Source organism: Electrophorus electricus, chromosome 9, assembly GCF_013358815.1.
Source record: "Electrophorus electricus isolate fEleEle1 chromosome 9, fEleEle1.pri, whole genome shotgun sequence".
Lineage (NCBI taxonomy): Eukaryota > Metazoa > Chordata > Actinopteri > Gymnotiformes > Gymnotidae > Electrophorus > Electrophorus electricus.
The window spans coordinates 2740001-2755292 of NC_049543.1; the positions used below are offsets into that span (position 1 = coordinate 2740001).

General features: G+C 38.7%; 4 protein-coding genes across 4 annotated transcripts in view; 3 read left to right on the forward strand and 1 right to left on the reverse strand.

Moving 5' to 3' along the window:
* The window catches only part of lrrc8ab (leucine rich repeat containing 8 VRAC subunit Ab), a 7296-nt gene extending 4005 nt beyond the window's left edge, over positions 1-3291 (forward strand). The window contains exons 3-4 of the mRNA XM_035530287.1: positions 1-7; positions 384-3291. The exon at positions 1-7 is cut by the window's left edge and continues 2115 nt beyond it. Of these exons, the coding sequence (XP_035386180.1) occupies positions 1-7; positions 384-659 (283 nt within the window). The 3' untranslated portion in view covers positions 660-3291. The remainder of the gene's footprint in view (positions 8-383) is intronic.
* Positions 3292-3574: 283 nt separating this feature from the next.
* Positions 3575-5258, forward strand: ppil3 (peptidylprolyl isomerase (cyclophilin)-like 3). The gene is made up of 6 exons (XM_027025549.2): positions 3575-3665; positions 3913-3987; positions 4126-4219; positions 4314-4381; positions 4500-4618; positions 4925-5258. The coding sequence occupies exons 1-6, from the start codon at positions 3663-3665 to the stop codon at positions 5049-5051; spliced, it is 486 nt and encodes a 161-aa protein (XP_026881350.1). The 5' UTR covers positions 3575-3662; the 3' UTR covers positions 5052-5258.
* Positions 5259-5448: 190 nt separating this feature from the next.
* On the forward strand, positions 5449-7538 carry zgc:101858 (uncharacterized protein LOC449555 homolog). The gene is made up of 8 exons (XM_027025551.2): positions 5449-5750; positions 5916-6086; positions 6251-6429; positions 6559-6652; positions 6780-6849; positions 6961-6997; positions 7080-7143; positions 7280-7538. Exons 1-8 carry the CDS (start codon positions 5727-5729, stop codon positions 7436-7438), a joined length of 798 nt encoding a protein of 265 aa, XP_026881352.1. The 5' UTR covers positions 5449-5726; the 3' UTR covers positions 7439-7538.
* Positions 7539-7645: 107 nt separating this feature from the next.
* zbtb26 (zinc finger and BTB domain containing 26) lies at positions 7646-10502 on the reverse strand. The gene is made up of 2 exons (XM_027025552.2): positions 10304-10502; positions 7646-9083 (listed from the first exon to the last, which is right to left on the reverse strand). The coding sequence occupies exon 2, from the start codon at positions 9074-9076 to the stop codon at positions 7853-7855; it is 1224 nt and encodes a 407-aa protein (XP_026881353.1). The 5' UTR covers positions 9077-9083; positions 10304-10502; the 3' UTR covers positions 7646-7852.
* Positions 10503-15292: the final 4790 nt, after the last annotated feature.

The following is a 15292-nucleotide window of genomic DNA, read 5'->3' on the forward strand; positions in this document are numbered from 1 at the left end:
CAACAGAGTGAGTTTATAAGCATGCATTCTAAGGTGTCCTGCCTCCTATTGATCCGACAGACTATCATCAACATAGTAAAATTTATTCTAGTAATTTGCTACACTGGTTACTATGATTTAAACATTTAACACACATTGTCTGCAGCTTCAAAAAACAGATCTGCCTCTTGGCTATCCCTGAATCTGTCTCTTGGCTGTCCCTAAATAACATCATAGTAATAATGCCTTTTGAATATGAGAGTTTTGTGTTATTCATGTTACAGCCATTTTTAACAATTTTATTAAGATAAAACCTAACATTTGTTTTTATACTGAATGTATATGTGTATTTTCTATAGTTATAGTGTTCAATAAAATCTTTTTTCCCTTTTTCTCTCTACCAGATTGAGAAGCTTCCTCCCGAGCTATTTCAGTGTAAGAAGCTGCGAACGCTGAACCTGGGTAACAACTGCCTACTCTCCCTGCCCTCTCGCTTTGGGGAGCTGACCAGCCTGACCCAGCTCGAGCTCCGGGGCAACCGGCTGGAGGGCCTGCCCGTGGAGCTGGGGGAGTGTCGCCTGCTGAAGCGCTCGGGCCTCTTCGTTGAGGAGGTTGTTTTCAACACTCTGCCCACAGAAGTCAAGGAGCAGTTTTGGAGAACTGATAAAGAAGCAGCTTGAGGCCACCAGGCAAATGAGCATGAAGGCATTCCCACAGGTTAGAACACGGAGCAGTTCAGAGTAAAATGGCACTCGGGTAACACCTGACGTGTTACCTAGTTGTATTTAGTGCTGTGGGTGTTGGTTCTCTCAGACCCAAATCAACAATTATTTATATCTTGTAGAAGTAATGGGCTGTGTTATGCATACTCCTTGTGGGATTAAATGAAGCTGTATGTAAACCCCAACAGCTCTTTGATCTGAGTGCTGTCTCTTGGTTTAGAAGAGGTAGACTGGAAAAACCAATCTGGGAAGTGCAGAACATCTTTGCCTTAATTATAATATGCTGTGCAGTGGTGAGTTAACATTCAAAGTTAGTCAAGTGTGCACATTTACAGTATTGTGAGCTGGTTTGTCATGAGCACTTTATGGTTGACTGTTTGGAAAAGATTTCCACATTTAAATAGGAATTTAGTTCTTTAACATGGCAGAGCTAAACTATTTAAAAAAAACACTAATTCTCCAGGAGGAAATAGCATGTTTTAATTGAACCAAAAACATAGTTGTTGTTCAGTCACAGTTACAGTTGTACAATTTGTAAAAACAATGTCTTTGTGAAGGAAATAACACTTAAACATATGTTACTGAGAGTTATTACTCGTTCATTATGTTACTCATTGCATGGAAAGAACTGAAAGTAGTTAGTTTTGTGGATGTGTGTACATGTGTACACTAGTATGACGTCTCTTTTAGCACTAATTAACTAAAGAGACATTTTTAGCAACAGGTTGGACAGCAGATGTTAAGTGTGTAAAATACTGGTTTTTTTGTTGTTGTTGTTGTTGTCTGGGAGGACAATGTACTGCAGGGTAAAACATTTAGTCCTGTATTTAGTGCACTCAGTTGTTCTGTCAGTGAAACCCATTGTTTATCAAAATGTAGGAGTCACACACAACTAATATTTGTGTTGCCATATCTTGTGTGTGTTGTCTCTTGTACTGAAATCACAGATTTCTTTGTGTGTATGTGTATCTGAGACATTTTTCCAAATGTACTGTTATTTTTGTTATTTTGCATGTTTACAACACTTGATTTAATGCACACAAATGAGCACATTGAAAATGCCATCAGGAGTCATATAGACATTTGCTTATATATTAAGCATTTATAGAAACATGATTTCTTGCAAAGCAAAAACTACTTATCTATATTCTGAGTTACCTTTCATAATGCGTCAGCACCTTACTTCCACCAGTGTACTTGGTGTAAACTACTAATAGGAAACATTTGTTATTTTCAGCCAAAGGTTCACTTTTTCTGTTAGGCTGTGTTAATGCTTGATGTTACTCTGAAGGACAAGCAGTAGAGTTCACGTTGGGTGGTGTGTTGTCCCCATAACATTACACTTAATACCATCAGACATTTATTTTAATATTTAATAACAGTGCACTGCTAATGAGACAATCATAAATGTTGGGCAATGCACAGTTGAAGCATTTGATGTTGATTTTCACATGAAACATATTTCAGAGTATTTCAGACATGTCTGTGATTAACACCAAGGTTGAGTTGATCTTCTTAAGCTGTACTGGCATTCCAAAGGCGATTCTCAAACTGGCCAAGCTGTTTCAGAACATTTCTTCAGCTCATATGTTACCTCAGTACTGATTTATTTTGGACATGATTTCCCTCTATGCTTTTCTTCCAAGAGCTTAATGTTTTACTCAGGTAAATTCCACTCAACTTTGTACAGACTTTAATTTCAAGTATATTGAAAATATTTATTTAAAGGAATATATAATACATTTTCTAATGCATCATTTATTACTTTGCTGTTATTTAAATGAAATTTGTATTTGTTTTTTAACAGTTAATGTTTTGTACAAACTATTGTGTTCACCCATTGCTAACTACTGACCAATAACTAACATTGCCAATGGACTATAGTTTGCTTAATTTGATGTAGTAAAATTGTTGCTAGTTGCTAAAATGCATAAATGTAGTGAAGTGCATTAAGTCATAAAGTAAGCTAAAGGAAAAAATGTTTTTGGCTCCAGAATGGCTTTATAAAGTCTAGGGGAAAAAGCTACATGGTAGTACTATGAGGTTGATCTGTTCATTTATACATTTAACAAATGTAAATGTAACATATCTGCAACTTCAAAAACTCTGAACTTTGGCTTCTGAATATATTACATTTTACACTTCCATTAAACAACTTGCCTAGATGACTATAAGCAATATAATTTCTTGTTCAGTATTACTTAAGCCACTTTGTTTCAGACATTGCTGCCTAGGACCAGTCAAAAAGTATTTTTGATTTCTTTTAGTTTCTTACTTCAACATGCCACCGCATCGCCTTCAGATGCATTGTGCTCGCTGAAAAACTTCTGTGTGCCATCTTTTTGTGTTGTTAGGACTGAGTTATGAAAGGTCTTTTATGTTGGTGCCAAAACAGCAGCATTTGGAGCTGTAAATTAGTGGCTAGTGTTGTGACAGTATTGCTTTCTAGTAGGTTAAATGTTTCTCTCTTTTTTGTGTGTCATCAGTGTGTGGGTCTTTAAGGATATGTCAAAGTATTTCTCCATCTTTTTGTCATTTCAAGGAATTTTGTTGTGTCCTTAGCCTAAATATCAATAAACCCAAAATGTAATGTTTGAATCCATTGTTTCCTATTATTTTCATTTTAACGAAATTATTCTATTAGACATTTGTTAGGATTAGAGCTATTATGTTTGCCATTATTGAGGTGGTGTCATTTCTTTAAACTACCATTTCCCACTATGAATGTACCTTCAATCCCACACTGGTTGAATAGGATTCTTGAATTAGGGTACCACATAGAGGCGATAGTCAGCTTTCGTCGCACTTAAGCGTTCACGAAAAAGAATAGGAACCATCCTTTACCGGTATCGTTTCCATACAACCTATTTTTACGAAGCACTTACACCGGCATGTTCGACTTTTGCATTGGTTTAAAATAAGTAAACTCGTTTCCAAGACAATTATTTGCACCGTCTTAAAATGGTAAGTGCAGTTTTCATCATAGTATGAATTGTAGATAGCGATGTTAACTTTCTATACAGGCCAGTAGAACATAAAATGTATGTTAGGTTCATAGAAAAAGGAATATATTGCCACAACTGTTGAGGCAGCTAGGTTAGGTTAGCAATCTGGCTACTGCTTATTACTATCGGCTCTTTGAATAACCAGTGTCTAGCATTGGTAAGCAACTGTGATGATATGTAATGAAGACCGATCGTCGTTTTTCTAGGCTGTCACTCTGCATACAGACCTTGGGGATTTAAAAATCGAACTGTTCTGTGAGCGGGCACCGAAGTCCTGTGAGGTGAAAGCTATTTGTTAAACAAATGATAATCATCTAGTGTCTGTGAGATGCCATTCGGTTGTCTGTCTCAGCTCAGATAACTCATTGTAGATAATGCACTGTGTCATATAAGCACTAAAGATTTTTCTCTGCTTGCAGAATTTTCTTGCATTATGTGCAAGTGGGTTTTATAATGGCTGCATTTTTCATCGAAACATAAAAGGGTTTATGGTTCAAACAGGGGACCCTACAGGTAAAAGTTCGAGTAATCCCATTTTTTTTATTTAAATTCATCATTGGACCTCGTGTCTTGAAGTTACTTTTTACTTTGATTTATTATAAACAAGGCACAGGGAAAGGAGGAACAAGTATTTGGGGGAGGAAATTTGAAGATGAATTTAGCGAACATCTAAAAGTAAGAAAGGTTTAAGAAACAAAAAAACCTTTTAAAATAATTTGTCAGTTCATATGTTTATCTTTTATTCATTTATTTATTTAGTTAGTCTAAATTCACTCATTTAATTTTTGTGCAGCATAATGTCAGAGGTGTGGTTGCAATGGCAAACAATGGACCGAACACCAGTGCATCTCAGTTTTACTTCACATATGGAAAACAGCCCCACTTGGATATGAAATACACTGTGTTTGGAAAGTAAGTCTGATGTGTGTGCTTTTGTGAGCTGTTTGTTGAGTGTTTTCCAAGGCTATTTCAAAACTACAGCGACAGAAGCAGTTATACATACATCTTAGCATTTAAAATTAATGTGAAAGTTCTGACTTTTATCAGTGCATAAACTAGTATTTGATCCTTGCATAATAGTTTGACCTGCTCTGTGATTTTTTTTGGCCTGCCCATATTTTGATATTTAAGAAGTATTTATTGTCATCATACTAGCATACAATAAAATTAGCTATTTCTACATAAAAACAGCTAATCAATGTTGGTTTGTTTGTGTAGGATAATAGATGGCTTGGAAACCCTGGATGAATTGGAGAAACTCCCTGTTAATGGCAAAACCTTTCGTCCCTTGAACGATGTCCACATTAAGGATGTCACTGTTCACGCAAATCCTTTTGCGAGTTAAAGGTCTTCCTCTTTAGTTTGTACATGCCCAATTGTAATACCCTTGTATAATGGTATACTTGTGAAAATGTTTGTATAGAACACTTTTTATATTTTTATCTTGTTTCTTCTGTTGATTTCTGTTTTGTTTTTTTTCTCTTTTAAAACTGCGATTAATTAAAAGAGTGTGCATCCTTGTATGTTACAATTAAATTGATTTTTATATAAATTGACAATGGCTTGGTTATTCTCTGATAATGTTCAGTATACTTCATGAAATAAAGAAATAACCTGTTCCATACAGTATAAATCTAATACTGGTCCTTACAACCAGAAACATTTCCTGCGTTCAATTTCTTTCCCGAACGTGTATAGGTGTTGGGGTACTTATATTTTGACATTTTCATTCGGAGCGGAAATGTTAAGAATAATTTTTTTTTTTAAAGTCTGCTATACTATATCAAGATTTAGTGGAATTTTGTGTAGAACTGTAAATAACTGGTATATTAGTAATCCGTAAGTTATTTCCAAACGCTCAGGTGTGTTATATAAATCGCAAATCAAATACTTCCAGATCTGAGAGCGTTAAGGTGCAACCCTTAGTCACGTCGAAGAGTGGCTTGTTTAGCTATCCAACTTTTATCCTAGAAGGTGAACAATAGTAGCCAAACGTTCAATAAAAGTATTAAAATTTCCAATGGCATCTTCGGACGCTTTTAAAGTAAGTTCAAATTATATGCAAACCAACACTGGCGTCATTGATAATGTGTTGTTTTGGGGGCGGGGGGGGATTGGATCAAATGCAGAATTTATAGCATCGTAATGTATCTGACGTTTCAACGTGCATGGCATTTGTTCGGGTAAATATAAATGTGAATGTAAACAGGTCAGTTCCTTGAAGGACAAGGTCACATTAATTACTGGAGCAAGTTCGGGGATCGGAGCTGGCGCCGCGGTGCTCTTCGCTAGACTCGGAGCCCGGCTGGCGCTGAACGGTCGCGACGTCAACAACCTCGCCAAAGTGGCCAGGGAATGCGAAGACTGTGGTGCCTGCAAGGTTGGTAGTTGAAAATCTCAAATCAAGCGATATGGTAGTCACATTGTGGAAAGCTATGATAGAGTATGCTACTTTGGCTGCCCGTTGGTCGTTGTGGCAAATGCTAAGGTTAGTTAAGAAGGCGTGCATAAGTTTTAAATGAGCTGACGTGCGTATTTCTGCAGCCGCTCCTGGTGCCAGGCGACTTGACCGATGAGACCACAGTGAAGAAGACAGTTGAACAGACAGTTGCCCACTTTGGACGGCTGGATGTCCTCGTCAATAGTGCAGGAATCCTTGCCATGGGTTCTATAGAGACAACGGACCTGGCACAGTATGATAAGGTGATGAATGTCAATGTGAGGTAAGAATTAACATGTGTTCTTGTGCTGCCTATTGAATGAGCAAATCTGTTTAACCATTTTGTTGAACAGTTTGTTACCCACTACTGAGCAGTATTCTTGTAAAAGCATAATCTGAATGTGGGTTTCAGATCAGTGTATCACTTGACTTACCTCTGCGTGCCACACCTGATTAAGACGAAGGGCTCTATCGTAAATGTGTCCAGTGTAAATGGCCAAAGATCAGTGAGTATGAAATTTTCATCATAAACTGGTTTTAAATAGCCCATGTGCACTAGGTATCTTTTTTGTGTGTTCCAAATGGTGAAATGTCTTGCAGTTGTTCTGAGATTTGCACTTTTCTTTGCTGTAGTTTCCTGGAGTGCTTGCTTACTGTATGTCCAAGTCAGCCATAGACCAGTTTACACGCTGTGTAGCACTTGGTGAGAGAGCCTTTTCTAATTAAACCCACAAGATTGCCTCAGAATGTGCAGTTAAGTTTAGGTTATTATATTGTGTGTGTTTGTTTTTTTTTAACCCAATACATTTTACAGAGCTGGCATCAAAGCAAGTACGGGTCAACTCAGTTTGGTAAGTTTAATGTTGTGGTTTGTTATTAAAGCTACACAAGGTATAGCTTTTAAGCATTACTGTTGGGACATTTGTTTTATAGCCCAGGAGTCATTATTACAGAGGTTCACAAGCGTGCAGGATTAGATGAAGAACAGTATAAACAGGTAACACACATTTAAGACCTTTACAGTGGCTCTTCATAACATCCCTAGGGCATGTTTTCTCCAAGGATGTTAAAATACATTTGCATTTTTTTTAATTTTTTTTTTACATATCTTCATATCGTTTGTGATACTCTAGTTCCTTGAGAAGTGTAAGGTCACCCATGCCCTCGGCAGACCAGGTGAGGTGGAGGAAGTGGCTCATGCAATTGCCTTCCTAGCATCAGATGCTGCGACCTACATTACAGGGGTGAATCTCCCAGTGGACGGGGGCCGCCATGCCATGTGCCCCCGGTAGGGCTCGAAGCTAAGAAGCCCGGTCGTGTTTGGTGGATGAAAATGAAATAAATAAATAGATTGCATTTAAAGTCAAGTTTATTGATTCCCCCCCCCCCCCCTTAATTAAAATTTTTTTTTTAAAGATTGAAAGTTTCATACGTATGTCGATGTTATCCAAGTAAAAAGAGAATCTGTTCAGAGTAAATAGATTTTTTTTCTAAGACAGAAACCCATTGTTTAAAATTACTATAACACAGCAGCATTTGAATACAGTACAAGTTATCAGTCAGACAACAGTACAGAGACACATAGTTAACATAATGGTGCATATCAACCATTGCTTTGCATACAGCACTTGTGCTCTATGTACAAGACAATTTGCAGTCCTCCAAAGTCTTTACAAAAGTTTTTAGTCTGGGCAGTCTTCAGAGGTTTAAAACCCTTCAAGCAGGTTGCCTTCGTTGGCATTGTCAAAGCTGTTCTTTCCATGGACCTGCTTCAGGTGTTTACGGAGCACAGGCTTGTGCGCGAACACCATGTCACAGTAGTTGCAGCGATGTGGCTTGTCTCCGCTGTGCAGGTTCAGGTGGTCCAGCAGAGAGCACTTCTGTGTGAACGTCTTGCCGCAGATCTTGCACTGGAACGGCTTGATGCCGGCATGTACTCGCATGTGCCGGTGCAGGTTGCCCTTCTGCGTGAATGTCTTACCACAGAGCAGGCACATGAACAGCTTGTGCATCTTCAGGTGGTTGGCATAGTTCTCCAGCTGGCGGAAGACGCGCGCACACTTTGGGCACTGGTGGCACCACGACATACCTTTGTCGGTGCTGCGCGAGCAGCTCCACAGGTTCTCCTTGCCCAAGCCACTGGTGCCGGGTGACGAGAGCGGGTACTCGAGCACGGAGTTGGGGGCCATTTCAGTGGGGCGCGTCTCTACGGTCGAGTTGATGAGGGAGTGCTGCGGCTCCGGGGAGTGCAGGGCAGGAGAACGGGAAGAGCGCCCCTGGAAGCCGTCAGACATCTCCTGCATTCGGTCATCGACAGACTCCACCTTAATGATGTTGATGGGGCTCTCTTCTCCTGGGCCTTTCCTTTGAGAATTCCTAAAATTGGGGGGAGACCTGGGTTCAACAATCACATCATCATCGTCTTCAAGGTCATTCTCGCCCTCTTCATCATCGTCATAGACAGTCTCAATAATTGGTGATTCTCGCTGCTGTGTGTTGACGCTGGAAGGAGGCTGAGTGTGATGGGGGTCCTCGACTTTGTGAGGCTTAATAAACTTATTCAGGGCCTGTGTACACTGCTCCACAATATGACCCATCTGGAGGAAACTGGCAACCGTCAGATAGTGCACCAGTTCCAACTCTGGGAACTCAAGTGTCCCTGTATAGCAAGACAGAAGCAGCCTCCGCCCAATCTCTGCATCCTGCAGCGTGGATATCTCCACTTCGTGAGAGTCCTGAAGGAAAAACTGGTCTCTTAGGAATGGTGAGCCGGCAGCAAATACAACTTTGTGGCCAGGAATCTCTAGGTCATTGATATGGATGATGACATCACAGAAACGTCTGTCCCTTCGAAGAGAGTCCATCTTCTGTAGCATGGAGTCTCCGAATGTAGAAAAACTAAATTGTAGAATAACTCCCTCTTGTGCCATGGTTCACCTGAGAAAGAGCATGCTAATTATCCAGTGAAATAAGATTTTCTGTTACATTAATTATGCTCACATGAGTTTAATATCTATATTTTTGTTTTCTTCTGAGTTGAATTTGTCTTATAACAGCAACATGAACATTATACTAACTACGGTAACTTCACTACCTCCATATAATTCCAAGGAAAAACCCTCAGTCCTCATCAGAGCTTTTCATACACTTTTCAAGTGTTGTGCGGTTATAAAGCTTCCGTATTCTTGTAATTAATTATTTCTGCTTCTGCTACAATCATAGGAAATGAATGGCATACATAAACATGCCGTTCATTCTACACTTTCAACCTAGAAGTTGTCTTCCTAGCAGACGTTTAAATGTTGTGTTTATAAAACTTGCAGTTTTGACCATCTTTCATGTCGTCCAAAAAAATGGTTTAATTGTAGTCGCTACCCAAAGTGCTATATTTTTATTTACACACCCTGCAAACGATTAGCGTTAACATATTTCTTCTAAGAAACGAATATTCTTAGCACTGCTGTTTTACATCTGAAAGTGTCATTTTAAAAACAACTGGCTGTGTTGGAAATGTGATTTATTTGATAAACCTTGTCACATTTCCAAACGAGTCACTCGCTATTTGTTTTTGGAGCCTTTTCTAAGGATGTGGCCGACTATGTGTTCAGTAATGCTAGCTAGGTTAGCAACGTTGTTGGTAAAATAACAGACAAGTTAGAACAGCAGATATCTAGCTAGCTGATAACAGTAGATAGCTATCTAACCCATCTAATATAAAATCTATCTAACCTAACCCAACTAATTTAGACGATTTCAGGTAAAGGTAATATGGTCACTGCTAACGTGAGACAAAGAACCAGACCAAAACAAGCAAAATCAAGCTTATCCCAGCTTATCAAATCAAATCGCATGTTTATAAACGTGTTTCCACAATAACGTAGAATATTACACTTAATGGATGTAAAAGATCGGCAATTTAACACATACAGGTGGCAAGGTATAAAATTGCTGTTTAAAAAAGTCCGCAATACCGTAACTTGGCTAGCTAAGATAGCTACATTAAACGTTAGCTAGCTAGAAAAGCAAGCTAATTTTGCCACTACACCCACTAGGTAAACAACGGCTGGACGTGAATTTCGGATGCGTCGCAAGCCAGTGAAAACAAAAAATAAGAGCAACCTGTCACACCAAGGAAGGTTTAAGTTAAGCGGGCTAACCGTTTGGTTTGGGGAGTGAACAGCCTTCTCTCTTCATACTCTTTGGAGGGGTCGCCTAAAGCCGGGAGGGGGTCGTCTCAAGAGGAGCTAGGGCGCTCCTAACATTTCTTTTAATTTCTCCGTATAGATGATGTCTAAGTTTGTTTTATGTGGACAACAGGAGGAAAGCGACCGATAATGAAGTTGGTTTAACCGTGTTACAGCATTTTTCTAGCATGTTCTGTATTATTTAAACTAGACTAGATTTGCACAAGGGGGCAGTATCATAAAAACGACATCTATGGAGCCCTTATGGCTCCAGGTAAACCATCAGCAAAAAGTTGCTTATTTGTTCCCTCATTTTATTTATTTGTTAATTATTTTCCCAACTTTAGTAACACCATTCATTAAATGTAATAATTTCTTTCCTAATAATAATAATAATAATCCTTCATCTGAATATGTTGCAAGATATTGTGCCTCTTTGCAGTGGAAAAATCAAGTCCGTTTGTTAACAAGATAGTCCAACTTGTTGGAAAACGCACAAGGCAGCAACCTTTCGGTATAGAATATAACAATTTCAGCAGTACAGTTACACATTATTGTATATAGAAGACTGGACAGTATTCACATTTATACTTTTACTTCTTGTACTGTAATTTATTGTCAGACCATGTCATTACACAAAAGAAAGCCAAGGCTGCTGTACAGTATATACACTGCATACACACAGTCCCCTTCATACACACACTCCCTTTCATACACACATTCCTCTTCATAAGTAAAAGTCAAGGGTCACATGAGATCAAATTCAAGAGACATTTACCAAAGAAAGTCTAATAGAAAAGTATAAAATATGCTTGCCAGACTATGACAACTGGTTCAACACTTTTGAATGTAATGACTTGTGCAATAAACTAATACCTAGATGGTTTGGGAGGTAATATTGTTCATAAGCTGTAGCTCAGTGGCTAAGGTACATGACTAGTATTTAGAGCATTGCCAGTTCAAGCCCTACTGTTGCCATTGTTGGGCCCCTGAGCAATGCCCTTAACCCTCAATTGTTTAAAATTATACTCAGTCCTAATTGTGAGTTGCTTTGGACAAAAGCATCAGCCAAATGCTGTAAATGTAAGCAATTGATAATATAACAAAAAAAGGGAATTGTTCATTCTCATTTGCTGTTTGTTGAAAAAAATGAGAAACTGCTCTTAGGATTTGCACAACTGACTAGATGATGTGGAGGTTGAATAAGTAGTTTTGAGATTTTTCAATTTTGACGTGAGAAATGTACAAATGCAACTGAGAAAGGTTTGAAACACAAAGTTTTTGTTAAAAAAAATATTTGTTGTCCTCTTTATGGGATTTTGATGGAATATGCCTTAAGACTTAATCAAACATCCAAAGACTGTACACCAGCCAGAGTAAGGTGGAAGTGCATAGAACAGTATTTAAATTACAAGATCCAGGAACTGCAGATTTCTCATCCTACATTTGGCTAGAACTAGAAGTGTGTCAATGAACTGGCCAACCAGATACATTAATAATTTAATCAGATACAAGGGATTACAAAATCCAGGACAGGATTTGGATTTGATGTCCATATTAGAGTATTTTGGGCATAGAAACAGATATATCCACTGTCTGAGATGAGACATGAAGCATCCATTAGCACAGTCAAACCATTGTTGCTAAGGATGAGCTGATGAGAGTGTCTCAAATAGATATGTGATGTGGATACCATGGAAACAGAGAGGCTGCCATAGGTGAAAAAGCCCCTCCATGGACTGTACCACTGACAGGTAACAGAGGTGGCTGACGTAATCCTAACAATGACAGGAAAGGGCAGGACTGAAGGACCGCACAGAGGTGCTAAACATGACAACACAAAAATCAGCAGTGAGCCTAAGGTAAACCAAAGCAAGAATGTATCATGTCAGTCAAGATCAAAGGTGCAAACTGTGCAACAAAGGAGAAACAGAGACAATTCACCACCTAGTAACAGGATGCGAAGTACATTTAGGGACATGATACGCTGAGAAACACAACCAAGGAATCATGTACAGGAACATAAGGGGGGAAGTGGCCTGGACACCCCCAAATCTAAATAGGAAAACAGAATGGTACAAAACAACTGCTAAGATCCTCTGAGATCTCCAGATACAGACAGACAAGCATGTTATAGTGAAAAATACAGAGAATGTGGAAGGGAAGCAAAGTATATCCCAGTGGTGCTAGGGGTACAAGGGCCTGTGTGCCTTAATCTGGAGGACTGGCTTTAACAGATTCTATTACTGACAGAATGGGTCTATGTGCAGAAAAGTGCAATCCTAGGAACAGTGGAAGTACCTATGCCATGTCCTCACACTCCCATATCAGATAAAAACATAATTCCATAAAATAACTTACGAAAATGTAATTATTAAAGCGAGGACTATTCACGGAACTGTTCAGAAAGTTATATACCCAAATTAAAGTTTAGAAAGCTACTTGATGGAAACTATTGCTATCTAAAAAGTAGGCCTCCTCAGCTCAAGTGTAAGCAGTGAATTTGGCCAACTCTCTTGGAAGGTTCTTCAAAGTTTGGTGCTATTTATGACAGGATAGCTTCTCCAGTCTCCACTGAACGTGGCTTATCATATTTGGAAATATCTGTCTGGTTGAATTAAGCATGAAATAAGCCTAAAGTCACGGACAAAATTGCAGTGCTGATTTTAAATCACCACTGAAAGTTTTCTTTAGACTACATTTAGGCTTAATATGCATTTAGAAAACGAGCCCGGATACTCATTGAGATTCCATAAAAGTGATCTACTGATCGAACATGCAATTCAGAGTTTTTCTGAGCAGGGGTGGGAAAACAGGGTACCTCTCTGCATATACAGATTTTTAAAAATATTTAGCAACAGAAGCAACAACAATAATAATAGTTGCAAGCCACTGTGTAAGGGAAAGAGGGTGTTTCGGCAAGTTTTCAAATTTGCTACAGTCTTTGTAGATTGAGTGTTCCTTGATGTAATGCACTAAAAGGATGTTTAAAGTTTGTAGGCCCATCTATTGCATTAACACTATAATGCTGTCACCGCCTATCAGATACAGCCTACCATTTCTTTCTGTTTTACATCAGTAAAGTATCATTTTGCTGTTTATTTATTGATAATAATTTTGAGTCAACATTTTCTTATTTTTCAATACTCATTTTCCTAATGCTTTTTAAGTGGAGATGATGTGTTTAAGTTTGAAGTTTGCCATGTGTGCAGAAAGTTACAGACAATTGCACATTAAAATACTTCTGTCAGGCTCAGGTGCTCTACAGCTGTGCAAATTGCAACTACAAATATAAGGCGGGGAGAAGGGGGATATGTATAGGGTATGTATATACAGTTATTACATAAAAGTGCAGAATAAGGCAAAGAAGTATATGCTCTGGTAGTGAGGGATTAATTACGGAGACTAGCTTGGAGTCTGTATAAATAGTAGCTGTGTGAAGTGTATAGGGTGGTAGGCATAGCGGTGTGAAATGAAATGAGTAAATGAAGCATCAATGGAAGGCGCTTATATGTATGCCAGTAGAATATGAATATAAAGTACATGGAGTATATCATAAACAGGATAATATATACTGAGACAGGACTGAGTCCTTAGCAACAGTACTGTGACTTCAGTGCCTTTATAATTATTGCTGTTTGCCTACAGAGTGAGGACTGAATCCTTAGTGACAGTACCATGAGTGTACTGCGTTATATAAGTGGCAGAGACTAAAGGAGACATGGTCCATGATTGTCAGTGAGGTTAACAATGAGAGTGAGACATGCATGGAAGAGTGAGACATGCATGGAAGAGTGCAAGGATGGGTGGGGACTGGATTACAGTTCACTGAGGATCCTGATGGCCTGCAGGTAGAAACTGTTCTTCAGCCGGATGGTTCTGAAATGAATGCCTCATTACTACCTGCCAGAAGGGTGTCTGGTAAACAATCCATGTGCTGGGTGACTGCAGTCAGTGGTGATTTTGAGGACCTTCCTTAGACTATGACTGTGGAAGATGTCCTTTAAGGCTGGGAAACTTTGTGAGGTATTATTATTAAGCATCTAGTAGGGTCTCTCAGCATGGCATGCCTCTCTACCTCTGGAACCCAAAACTGTATTTCATGGAGTCTAATATGAATGAAAAAATGTTTATATTACTAATTATCTCAAACATAAACACTAGTGCGGTCAGATTATTCATAACAGGACTGTTCAACTGTGTACATATTTATATTCCTCCTCTGCATTAATTAACCAGTTGTCATGTTGTAGTAATCTCAGAGGACAGTAAACACACATATATATATATATACACATACACTGCACCCTGGAAGCGACATATCACTTGCCAATGTCATAACATATACATCAAAGGAATGGCTCACGCTTAAGAAAAAAAGCACTTTTTTGGCAAACCAATCAACTAAGGCTAAATGCGATTAGATTAGGGAAGACACAAGACCGTGTTAACATTTGGAAGACATTTTGTTATAAATGCCTTTGTAAATGCCCTAATTTTAATGTTAATGTTTTAACTCTACAATAAAATGAAGTAAAAATGATTTTCATCAGGTTTTTAATGGAGCTTCAAAATCCACTGGACCAACCCAGTCCCGTACATGAAGAATAATTATTAGGAACAAAATGGAGCTGCTTCATTTACGTAATCGATCTTTAAACCTGCCTGTGTAGACCAGAGAGTGAGGCTATAAACAGAGCTTCATAAGCAAAAGCACAAACTTCCTTCTGTAATGACTCGTTTAATGACACCTTTATACTCACCAGCCACTTTATTAGAGATGCCTTCCGTGTAGGTGCATTTTAAGTGTACAGTTATAGACTGTAGCCTTTGTTGGCAGACACTTTCTGGGAGCTGTCACCTCTGCTTATGTCACACCTGCCAATTCTCTCTCAGACTCCAACTCCCATAGTCCTCGAGTTGTTTCAGCTGCTGTCTGTTTATGCCTACCCTTTATTGACC

Excerpts from the sequence above, each read along its gene's own strand:
- zgc:101858 (XM_027025551.2), top strand. The coding sequence starts at position 5,727 with ATGGCATCTTCGGACGCTTTTAAA. Across the intron at positions 6,998-7,079 it reads GTACGGGTCAACTCAGTTTG|CCCAGGAGTCATTATTACAG; the intron begins GTAAGTTTAATG and ends TTTGTTTTATAG. Across the intron at positions 7,144-7,279 it reads ATGAAGAACAGTATAAACAG|TTCCTTGAGAAGTGTAAGGT; the intron begins GTAACACACATT and ends GTGATACTCTAG.
- zbtb26 (XM_027025552.2), bottom strand. The coding sequence starts at position 9,076 with ATGGCACAAGAGGGAGTTATTCTACAATTTAGTTTTTCTACATTCGGA.
- ppil3 (XM_027025549.2), top strand. Across the intron at positions 4,382-4,499 it reads AATTTAGCGAACATCTAAAA|CATAATGTCAGAGGTGTGGT; the intron begins GTAAGAAAGGTT and ends ATTTTTGTGCAG. Across the intron at positions 4,619-4,924 it reads AAATACACTGTGTTTGGAAA|GATAATAGATGGCTTGGAAA; the intron begins GTAAGTCTGATG and ends TTGTTTGTGTAG.